Genomic DNA, 12,472 nt, shown 5'->3' with positions numbered 1-12,472 from the left:
GCTGTATCATCAGCAAACAACAACTGACTCACTTCCCAAGCTCTCTCATCCCCAACAGACTTCATACTTGCCCCTCTTTCCAAAACTCTTGCATTCACCTCCCTAACAACCCCATCCATAAACAAATTAAACAACCATGGAGACATCACACACCCCTGCCGCAAACCTACATTCACTGAGAACCAATCACTTTCCTCTCTTCCTACACGTACACATGCCTTACATCCTCGATAAAAACTTTTCACTGCTTCTAACAACTTGCCTCCCACACCATATATTCTTAATACCTTCCACAGAGCATCTCTATCAACTCTATCATATGCCTTCTCCAGATCCATAAATGCTACATACAAATCCATTTGCTTTTCTAAGTATTTCTCACATACATTCTTCAAAGCAAACACCTGATCCACACATCCTCTACCACTTCTGAAACCACACTGCTCTTCCCCAGTCTGATGCTCTGTACATGCCTTCACCCTCTCAATCAATACCCTCCCATATAATTTGCCAGGAATACTCAACAAACTTATACCTCTGTAATTTGAGCACTCACTCTCATCCCCTTTGCCTTTGTACAGTGGCACTATGCACGCATTCCGCCAATCCTCAGGCACCTCACCGTGAGTCATACATACATTAAATAACCTTACCAACCAGTCCACAATACAGTCACCCCCTTTTTTAATAAATTCCACTGCAATACCATCCAAACCTGCTGCATACATATACATATATATATATATGTATATGTTGAGATGTATAGGTATGTACATGTGCGTGTGTGGACGTGTATGTATATACACGTGTATGTGGGTAGGATGGGCCATTCTTTCGTCTGTTTCCTTACGCTACCTCGCCAACGCGGGAGACAGCAACAAAGTATGGTCAATGATGAATATAAAATAGAAATTGTATACACTTGAAGCAATGATTACAAATACAGCTGCCTTTACATGAGTAATGCAGAATTTTATATTATTATCTTTATTATTTCATACTGTGCTCATAATTTCATGGTTTGTTTATTCACGAGGTACATAAACTAATTTACAGTTTTTTCATGCTTGTTCACATGTTCTCATGTTAGCGAGGTTGTGCCTGGAACTGATGAAGATATGCTGCGTTCGCTCACATCCATACTCTAGTTATAAGCAGTACACCAAAATCATAACCTCCTGTCCACAACCAGGCCCAACAGACCTTACCATGGATTTCCTGGGCCACTTCACAAGACCTGGTTCAGTCCATTGATAGCATGATGATCCCTTTATACCATGTCATTCCAATTCACTCTGTCCTGTGCATACCATTCAGCCTCCTGCACGTTCATGTCCCAAGCACTCAAAATTTTGTACACCATTCCTTCATCTCCAATTTGGTCTGTCCCTTCTTGTTCTCTGCTCTTCTGATACATATATCCTCTTTGTCATCCTCTCCTTACTTATTGTCTACATACATTCAAACAGTTTCAGCACACCCTCTTCAGCTTGCTCAGTCACACTCTTCATATTACGACACCTCTCTCTAACCCTTTTTATTACTTGATCAAACCACCTCACGTCAAACATTATCAGACATTTCGTTTTCAACATATCCCTCCTCCTCCTCCACACAATCTCTTCTGGAGCCCATGCCTCACATCCATACAACAATGTTGGAACTACTGTTTCTTCAAGCATACCCATTTTCACCCTCCCAGATAATGATGTCTCTTTTCACACTCTTCAGTGATCCCAGAATCTTTGACCCCTCACCTACCCCATAACTCACTTCTGCTTCCATGGTTTCATTTGCTGCCATGTCCATTCCCAGGTGTCTACAACATTTCACTTCCTCCAAATTTTATGTGTTCAAACTCACTCCCCCAGCTGACCCGTCCCTCTACTTTTCTTAACCTATTAACTTGGTTTTTGCTAGGTAGTAGGTTGTTGACAGCAACTGCCCAGGGTGATACTACCTTCCTAATTGAGGAGCATTAAAGTGGTGCCTGGAACCATCTTACATTCTCCATCTCAGGACTGCTAGTCTTACTTTCTATCTCATCAAAATGGGACCACCATGCTAGTCCCACTATCTTCTTCTTCTTACAAGCACCATACACATACTCAAACCTTACTTATTATTATTATTACTTTTTTTGCATAAGTATTTTTGCCAATTCCTGTTCCCTCAAACACTTATAAGAATCACTATGACAGTGTCTGTCAGATCTAACCCCAAGTCCCCGGCATCATGGGGTGCTAAGAAACTTTGGGTTTTTGCCTGATTCTTCTGACAATGAGTGAGAGGGCTCTGGCACTAGTAATACCTTTCCCTCTCTGCTAGACTTTCCTTTTTTTCTGTTCACTATACCAACATTCATGGTCTCTATGATAACCTATCCTTAGGTGAACACCATGTGTCTAGTACTTCTCCTAATATCTTGCTTCTCTCAGAGACACTGTTGTTAAATGATGTTCTCACTAGTCCTTTTTTCATATCTAACTTTAACCTCCACTCATGATTCCAGTTCAAAGGTGGTGTTTGTGCCATTCCAACATGAACACACCTGTTGCATACATCAAGGACCTTGAGGCTGCAAATTTGATGTTATGTTTCTTAAGGTATGTCTTCTTACTTCCGCACTTTTCCTCTGTTTCACCAATTGCTCTCCTAATTTTACAAATTTTATATCCTTCTTTGACTATCCAAACTCCTGCTATGAGACTGTGACATCCTCTTACTTTCTATTCTCAATGATTTAGAGCAAATTAACTCCCACCCTACCCATTTTCCAGACCTCTGTGACCACTCTCCTAATGTTCTGGATTTGTTTTTCACCTCTAGTCCATCTCACCGTAAATACACAGTCTCACCCCCAGTTGGTTCATCTGATCACACTCTCATAGATTTATCTATTCTAACAGCACCTCTCCCCCCCAGCAGCCCCTTCTAAGCGTAAATACTGACACCTGAACAAAGGTGACTGGAATAACTTAAGTAACTTCTTTTCTGACCCTCCTTAGATAAATTACTGTCTCTTGTGTGGTGATGCTTCTGTCTAAGCCAAATGCATAGCAGAGGTTATTCATGTGGAAATGGGAGTATTTATCCCCTTTCCCTCCAAGATGACCTCTTCAACCAATCCATGGTTCAACCATTCCTGTCCAAAGGCCATTCAGGCAAGGGATCCGGCGTATTGGGCTAGGAAACACTCTCCTTCCTCTGCCTCCCGTTCAGCTTTTATCACTGCCCGTAACTGATGCAAGCACGTTATCCTTTAGTCAAAAGAAGTGCAATAACCTCTCCTTGTCATCAACTGATAGGTCTTTCTGGTCTTTAGTTAAAGGTATCTCTTAACTGTCACTATACCTTCCCATCACTTCTCTGCTCTGACTGTACTATAGCTGTCTCTCCCATAGACAAAGCAACTCTCTTTGGTTCCTGTTTCTCCTCTAACTCCACCATGGACGACTAACTTTCCTTCACCCCCCCTGATGCTTCTCTTACTGATCGTATGCCACTTCTCGTTATCTTTTTTTTTGAACTGTCTGAAAAGTGCTTCTTTCTCTGGACACAAGCAAGGCTTTTGGTCCTGATGGCATTCATCTCCATGTACTGAAAGAGTGTGCCTCTGAACTTGCCCCTGTGCTTGCTTGTTTCTTCCATTTCTCTATAAAAGCCAAAACCTTTCCTCTTTGGAAACATGCATTGATACATCCCATCCCTAAGAAGGTTAAGAAGGTTGACTGTTCTGACCCCTCTAACTATCATCCTGTTGCATTGATACCTACCATTTCCAAGGTCTTTTGAGTCCCTCCTCAACTCCCATACCCTTAAACACCTCAAAAATCACAGTCTTCTCTCTGATCACCTGAATGGCTTCCATAAGGTAAGATCCACTGATGATATTCTTTCTTATTTTATTAATGTATGGTCATCATCCCTGAAAAATTTTGGGAGTCATGTGGAGTCGCTCTTGACATCTAATGCTTTTGACCAGGTGTGGCATCCGGGACTCATCTCCAAGCTCCTCTCTTGTGGCTTCCTTCCTTGACTTTGTTTCTTCATGTCTAGCTTCCTCTCTGTGGTAGTTGATGGATCAGGCCCCCCCCCCTTTTTTTTCATCAACAGCGGTGTCCCTTAAGGTTCTGTGCTGTCCCTTACACTTTTTCTCCTTTTTTCAATGATTTCCTCTCCTTCACAAATAATCCAATGCTCTCATTCACTCCCTCAATTCTGCTCCCTCTTCCCTCACTTGATCTGCATTTCGTCTTGACACAGCTTCCTCAATAAACTCTGACTTGGACTGGATATCTCCAAGATCCAGTTTCTACTGATCTCTCTTTCGAAAACTCCTCCTTGTCTCTCCTTGATGGTCCTGTAATTCCACCTCTTGACTCAATGAATATTTTTGATATTAATGTAGCATCCACTCTTTCTTAGAAACCCCACATTATGCGAATAGCCTAGTCTGCCTCTAAGAAACTGGGTGTCCTGTTTAGATGTCAAGACTTCTTCTCTTCGGAACAGTTGCTCTATTCTACAAGGGATTGATTCATCCTTGTATGGAGTACTGCTCTCACATTTGGGGTGGTTCTAGCTCTGCATCCTTACTTGACAGAGATGAGTCGAAGGCAGTCCGCCTTATAAACTGTCCTGGGCTAACTCCAAATTTGACCCCCTTGCCCTACACTGTAATGTTTGTTCACTTTCCTTGTTTTATAAGTATTACTTTGGTTTTTGCTCTTGAGAGATGGCTGCTTGTGTGCCCACACCACTAGTTAGACTTGGCAAGCTGCTACATCTCATGATTATTGTGTGGCCATCTACAACAAAGGAAGGACCATTTTGATACCTGTTTTTTTTTCTACTAAACATTGAAGCTGTGGAACTCTTTACCTTTTCATGTCTTTCCTAAAAATCTATAACCTGGCACATTTCAAAAGAGGTATTTTACATTAAAAGATTTGCAAGTACTTTCCCTTGTCTTCTTTTTCCTCTTCATAATTCTCTCTCTGTTTCAGTTAAGACCTGCCCTTGATGTGGACTTTTGTCTATGACTGGAGCCTTCAACATTAAAAAAAGAAAATTACTCATCTTGCTCCTTTCACACACCCCTCCAAACTCAGTCACCAACTTCTGCAGTTTCTCACTCAGAATATCCATTAATAATCTATCATCAACAAACAACAACTGACTGACTTCCCAGGGCTCCTTATCTCCTAAAGACTGCCACTCTCTACAGGACTCACCACCCCACTTGTAAACAAATAAAACAGCCATGGTGACATTGTACACCTCTGCCACAGATCGCCTTTCATCAGAAGCCTCAGTTTCCTCTCTTTCTGGTTGTACACAAACCTTACAGCCTTGAAAGATACTTTTCACTACTTCTAGCACACAAACCTTACAGCCTTGAAAGATACTTTTCACTACTTCTAGCAGCCTTCCTCCCTCACCATGTATTTGTTATACCTTTCACAAGGCATCTATCAGCCCTGTAAAATGCTTTCCCCAGATACATAAATGCCACATGCAATATTTCTCTCATTCTTTAAAGCAAACATCTGATTCACATGTTCTCTACAGCCTCTGAAACCAAATTGTCAACCCCCTTCCCCATGTGATGCTCTGTACATGCCTTCGCCTTGTCAATCACCACTTTGTAGTACATACTATAGGTACATTAAACAAACTTAGACTTTTTCAGTTGAACACTTACCTTTGTTCCCCCTTACTTTTATACAGTAGTTCTATGCATGCATTCCACCAATCTTCAGGCACCTCACCATGGTTGATATATACAGTGAACTACTAATTGATCATCACCACAGTTATCCCTTTTCTTAAATAATTCAAATGCAATACCATCCACTGCAGCTGCCTTGCCATATTTCTTCTTACCCAAATCTTTCACCACCCCTTCTCTCTTAACCAAACCACTTTCCATGGCTCTTTCATTTGTCACCTTATCATCAAACACACTCAACAATCCTTCAAAATACTCAGTCCATCTCCTTACCTTATCACTACCTGTTATCACTTCCCCATTTGCCCCTTTACAGATGTTTCCATTTGTTTTCTGTTTTTTCTCATGTTTTTTAACTTCCTTCTAGAACATCTTATTCTTCCTGAAGTTTACTGATACTCGCTCACCCCTAACTCTTGTTTGCTCTCTTCTACAACTGTTGCACTTTCCTCCTGATCTGCTATTTTTACTTATCTCCCAGTCACTTGCACCTCTTTCCTGCAAGTACTGCCACATATACCTCTCTTCCTTTGTTTATTTTTAACTTTTGCCACTATACACTCAATCTCCTGATATATCTTCACACATCTCTTTTCGAAGCTTATTTACTTTCCCCATTTTCTTCTCCCCCATACTGTTTCCTGTTTTCTGATAACCTCTATAAATCTTTGCCCTTGGCCCCACAGGGAATGATCAAACATCCTGCCAGCTGCTCCTCTCAGCCCTTTCACATCCAAGAGTCTCCTTTTTGAATGCTAATCAAATAGTATGTAGCCCAGTAATGCCCGCTGACTGTCTTTCTGACTCACATGTGTATATATTTGTATGTCCTTTTTAAACTGGGTATTCCCAATCACCAGCCCTTTTTCAGCACACAACTCTATAAGCTGTTAACTGCCATTTCTATTCACATTCCTTAATATCCCATACCCCCCCCCCCCCCAAGTTATACCCTTAATTGCCATATTCCTCACCTTCACATTCAAATCATCCACTACTAATTTCCAGTTTCTTGCATCAAAACTGCTGACACACTCACTCATCTAAACTTTCTCCTCATGGTCAAGTGCATAAGCACTAATGAACAACTGTCTCTCAAAATGCACTTTCATTTTAACCCACATCAGTGTGGAGCTCATTTCCTTACACTTTTGCACACTCCCACAACTCCAGTTTCAGCAGTAGTTGTACCCCATCCTTAGCATTTGCCCTCACACCAACCCCTGAATTTACTTCTATGACATTCACAAACCATTCTTCCTTTTTGACCCTGAGCTTTGTCTCACTTACAGCCAGAACATCAAGGTTCCTATCCTCATACATACTGCCTGTATCTCATTTCATCTTATCTTTGTTACATCCACACGATTCAGACACCCCTGCCTGAGCCTTTATGGCAGATGAGCACTCTTCACTTGGCTTCTGTTGCATCCAAAAAATTAGAAATTGAAATGCAAGAAAGAGGATTTCCAGGCCCTTGGTCCTTCCCTCCTAGTTGCCTCTGCAAATGCAGGGATATGAAGGTAGAATCCTTTCTTCCCTAAAATGTATGTGAATGAAAAATCCACTAATTATGGAGACTTTTGCTGTGGCCACCACTTTTAGGGAGTTACTCAAAGGAACTGGCTTCAGAGATAAGATAGAAAAGTAATATAATAGATGTGAAAACAAAATGACAACAGATTATTGAAAAACTTTTTACTGCACAGATGGCTATCAGCTGAACATGAGGGGCATGCTTTCTGTGAGTAGGTGGCCAGTGGGACCAGTTGTGGGAGCTATGGGAGCCTGAGCAACCTATTCTGTGTCATTATGAGACGGTTAAGCATTCTTTTTTGTTTCCCAGTCCCCAATGGCTTCACTTGTACCAATAGCTTGGCTAACCAATTAATAGCATTGTAACCCCATTTCTTGAGAAACTCATCTGTAGTCTTATCCCTTCCTGATGATTTGCCACACTTTGTCATATGCAAGGCTTCACTGCTTCCTCTCTTTTCATAATACCTTGCGCCTGACTCTCACTCTGCAATTCCATTCACTGCAGCAGTTTTGCCACACTTCCTCTTATGCAAGGCTTGATCCACATCCTCTCTTTTCACTATGCCATTTGCCATGACTCTTCCACTCTACGTGTCACTTTATCTCTTACCAGGGCTGCCACACTAACATCTGACACACCTATTTTTTCATCAAAATACTTACTCGATCTTCTTAACACAGCATTGCCTGTTACCACATCCCCATCTGCTCTGTTCACTGGTGATCTCATTTCTTTTATTCTCTTTACTCTCTTCACCTTCCAAATTTTTTTTTCTCAAAATCTCTTTACACACCACCTTTATATTTGACTTATTTTTTTTGGCTCTGTTAATGCATTTCTCTTGTACTCCTGCCAGTTACTCACAGTCCTTCCTTGCAGATACTTTCCATACTCCTCCATCTTCTTTCTCAATAGCAATTGAATTTTCATACCCTTACCTTATACTCCTCTTTGTCATGTGTTCACCTCTAACATTTTATCAGCCAATTTGACACTGCTTCACTACATGCCTTTCATTTTTTCTCTTTTTTGCTTCCCTTGTTTCATTGATTCTCACCCTATGCCATTCATCTTTTAATCTCTCATGGTATCCCTCTACTCTTTTTTTTTTTTACCAAGCTTGCTCAATTTTCCACTTCTTTCATGTATTTCATTTTTTTTTTTTTTTCAAAAATCAGGACAAACTTTCACACTTACTTCCACAAGCCACCTCCCTCAGCATGTACACATCCAACAACCTCTCCTTATGCCTGTCAGTTAGCATGTAATAAAGTATTGATTTCCAATCTTACTCACACCTGGAAACCTCATTCCTTGTAATTGTCTTTTAATTACTGTATACTCTCAGCTGTTACATCAGTCACGCTTGCATTCATATCCCATTTCACCAAGATTTGATCCTTATCAGAACTGCCAAAGCACTTACTCAGCTCCATGTATAAAGCATTCCTTTTTTCTTCTCTCCTTTCACTACCAGTGCATAAGTCCTAACAAACACCCTCTTATTCTACTTTCAATCAAACCCACACCAGTCTTGAACTCCGTTACACTTTAACACAGTTCCTCAGCATGTTCTTCATCAGTAGTGCCACCCTTCCCTCCACACATGCTATAAGTGTTCCAAGACATTCCTAAAACATTTATCCTCTTCTCTGTCAGCTTAGTTTCACTCATATCCAAAGCATCCAAATTTCTTTCATCTAACATAATGCCTGTCTTTTCCCTCTTACTCTGGTTACATGTATAAAGCATTCCTTTTTTCTTCTCTCCTTTCACTACCAGTGCATAAGTCCTAACAAACACCCTCTTATTCTACTTTCAATCAAACCCACACCAGTCTTGAACTCCGTTACACTTTAACACAGTTCCTCAGCATGTTCTTCATCAGTAGTGCCACCCTTCCCTCCACACATGCTATAAGTGTTCCAAGACATTCCTAAAACATTTATCTTCTTCTCTGTCAGCTTAGTTTCACTCATATCCAAAGCATCCAAATTTCTTTCATCTAACATAATGCCTGTCTTTTCCCTCTTACTCTGGTTACATATATCTACATAAACAGACCCCAGCCTGAGTCTTTGAGGACATGTCCTTGCTTGGCTTTTTCTTCTGTTCCTGTTTTTTAAGTGATGATGTGGAAGGGAAGGGTTGCCATCCCCCAGCACAGCATTAGTCACCAAGTAAGTTGGGCAGGAGGTACATGGGAAGAGTCCTTACTCCCTCAGTCCCTTAGAAAAAATGCTGAAGAATGAGGAAAAATTGAAAAACTGAAGAGTGTGAATTGAAGTTATCAAGAATGCATGTTTTTCTGGATTTTTTTAGATTGATGACCATTATATAAATGATTGAAATTTTTTTTTATGTAATATTTATCCAAGGGTTGTGATGCTGAGATATTTTGGGAATATGTGATAGACATAACAAGACCTCTGTTTTTGATGGTCTTTACCTGTGGTTTGCAGAGGGAGGGGGCACTGAAATACTTGAAATACTTGCTGGAAACAATAGATATCAGTGGCCTCAGTCAAAATAGGTAAAGCTTGTTCAGCTTGAATTTGAAAACTTCACATGGCATGCAGAAAATAAATTTATGAGTATCAGTTTATTTCAAGAAAATGTATTTTTCTTTTTTTCTCAGGACTCAGAATTCCGGCGATATGACTTTTACCCTGGGCAGCAACTAGTTGGATGCTCAAGATCTTTTGAAGATGTGGAATGGATCCACCGTACACGAGAGTTGGAGGTTGCGCTTTCCAAGCCTCACAAGTCGATAAAAGTCACAGTTGAGCAAGTTCAAGTTAGTAGTATTGATTTTTTCCTTTCATATCTGTTTGCTGTTACCCATGTGAGCAAGATAGCATCCAGGACAAATGACTAAGCCTTCGAAGAATTATGATTAATGTGTTAGTGAAAGTAGAAGCGAGCCTTAACAGATATAACTGTTGATTACTAAATTAACATGCATGTTTCTGAATTTTTTTTTTGTTTCTCAGTGGTTAGATTGTCCCACAGATCTTGAATCTTTGTGATACCTGTTAACTCCCTGTCTTCTGGTGAGGTAAATTCTTCCCTTCAACTGCCATCCAACTGTTTGATGCTAGTGACCAAACCTGTGTGTGTTAAAAGATGTCAGTCTGCCTGGCCAAAAGTACTGACTGCCACAAATGTTTTTATGGATCCCAGATGGTTGTGGATATTCTTCTCTAGTCTTTTGATTTTTTCTGGCTTCTTTACCCTACCATGGATAATTATCATTTTTCGATTTGGAAAGGATGTGATGTATTTATGTTACTGAATTAATGCATATGACCTGTACTTTTGTTGATGTTATGTTTTTTTTTTTTTTATTATACTTTGTTGCTGTCTCCCACGTTTGCGAGGTAGCGCAAGGAAACAGACGAAAGAAATGGCCCAACCCCGCCCCATACACATGTATATACATAAGTCCACACACGCAAATATACATACCTACACAGCTTTCCATGGTTTACCCCAGACGCTTCACATGCCTTGATTCAATCCACTGACAGCACGTCATCCCCGGTATACCACATCGCTCCAATTCACTCTATTCCTTGCCCTCCTTTCACCCTCCTGCATGTTCAGGCCCCGATCACACAAAATCTTTTTCACTCCATCTTTCCACCTCCAATTTGGTCTCCCTCTTCTTCTCGTTCCCTCCACCTCCGACACATATATCCTCTTGGTCAATCTTTCCTCACTCATTCTCTCCATGTGCCCAAACCACTTCAAAACACCCTCTTCTGCTCTCTCAACCACGCTCTTTTTATTTCCACACATCTCTCTTACCCTTACGTTACTCACTCGATCAAACCACCTCACACCACACATTGTCCTCAAACATCTCATTTCCAGCACATCCATCCTCCTGCGCACAACTCTATCCATAGCCCACGCCTCGCAACCATACAACATTGTTGGAACCACTATTCCTTCAAACATACCCATTTTTGCTTTCCGAGATAATGTTCTCGACTTCCACACATTCTTCAAGGCCCCCAGAATTTTCGCCCCCTCCCCCACCCTATGATCCACTTCCGCTTCCATGGTTCCATCCGCTGCCAGATCCACTCCCAGATATCTAAAACACTTCACTTCCTCCAGTTTTTCTCCATTCAAACTCACCTCCCAGTTGACTTGACCCTCAACCCTACTGTACCTAATAACCTTGCTCTTATTCACATTTATGTATTTGTATTATTACCTTTTCTGAATGGACTGTGATTCTGCTATCCCCCTAATACTTCTCTATATTCTCTGTCTGGTTTGTTTTCTGTTTCTTTGGGGGGGCTTTAACTTTGTGATCCCCTCTAGTGGTAATGCACAGGTAGGGGCTGGAATGGTTTTGCCCTTAAGTGACTGCACTGTGTTGAACTTGGGGGTTGTGCCACTCAGGATTGGACATCATTTAGAGTAACCTCTGCCTTGTTGGATCTGTCCTACTGACAGTGATGTTTTGGTAGACAAGAAGCTTCTTTAGGATGATCTTGAGGAGGAGGGTTTTCCTTTTTCACAGAGACCACTTGTTCACTTTGATGGGAGTGTTAGGAGCAACTTGTGGATGAAGATCTCTCTACAAGTCAGGGTGGCCAGTCTAAAAGCACTTTGCCTGTATAGTTTGACTCTTCCAGATCTAGATCTTTGCTGTGCTGTGAAGGACAGACACCATCGGTAGATGAAAGATTTTATGATCTGTCAGCAGAAACTTTTTGGTGAACTAGATTTTATCATTATAGTAGATTTTTATATACTGGTATCTGAATGGGGAGAATCCCTTTCCAATAGCTCCAGGCATGGACTCTATATCTAAATTTGCCTGGTAGTGCCCAAATCCGATTAGTTGAGAAACCTACTTATGACGAGAATGTATTAGATTTAGTTCCAGCAACAAATGATGATGATATGATTAGTATTGAAGTCGGATATAAGTTTGGTACAATTGACCATGACAATTGACATTGTGAGCAGTATTGAAGTCGGATGTAAGTTTGGTACAAGTGGCCAGTGACAATTACTTATAAGATTGCTTTCAACATTGCCTGTAATAATTCGTCCACATGACTTGCTAAAAATCTTAATTTTAAACTTGCAAATTTTATTGATCTTCACATTGCTTTTGAAAGACAGATTTGAGTTGATATGTTCAATAGAAATTACATGAAGGTAGCTTGGAAAGA

General features: G+C 40.8%; 1 protein-coding gene across 5 annotated transcripts in view; it reads left to right on the top strand.

Moving 5' to 3' along the window:
* The window catches only part of LOC139753747 ((E3-independent) E2 ubiquitin-conjugating enzyme UBE2O), a 455,778-nt gene that overhangs the window by 56,979 nt on the left and 386,327 nt on the right, over positions 1–12,472 (top strand). For 4 of the 5 annotated variants that reach the window (XM_071670555.1, XM_071670557.1, XM_071670558.1 and 1 more), the window contains one exon: positions 9,913–10,071. In XM_071670555.1, coding sequence (XP_071526656.1) covers positions 9,913–10,071 — 159 coding nt within the window. Of the gene's footprint in view, positions 1–2,579; positions 2,607–9,912; positions 10,072–12,472 lie in introns of those variants that run through there. The other variant, XM_071670559.1, reaches the window with a different exon arrangement.

The sequence above is a fragment of the Panulirus ornatus genome, chromosome 15, assembly GCF_036320965.1.
Source record: "Panulirus ornatus isolate Po-2019 chromosome 15, ASM3632096v1, whole genome shotgun sequence".
NCBI lineage: Eukaryota > Metazoa > Arthropoda > Malacostraca > Decapoda > Palinuridae > Panulirus > Panulirus ornatus.
This window is presented reverse-complemented; position numbering and strand designations above follow the sequence as displayed.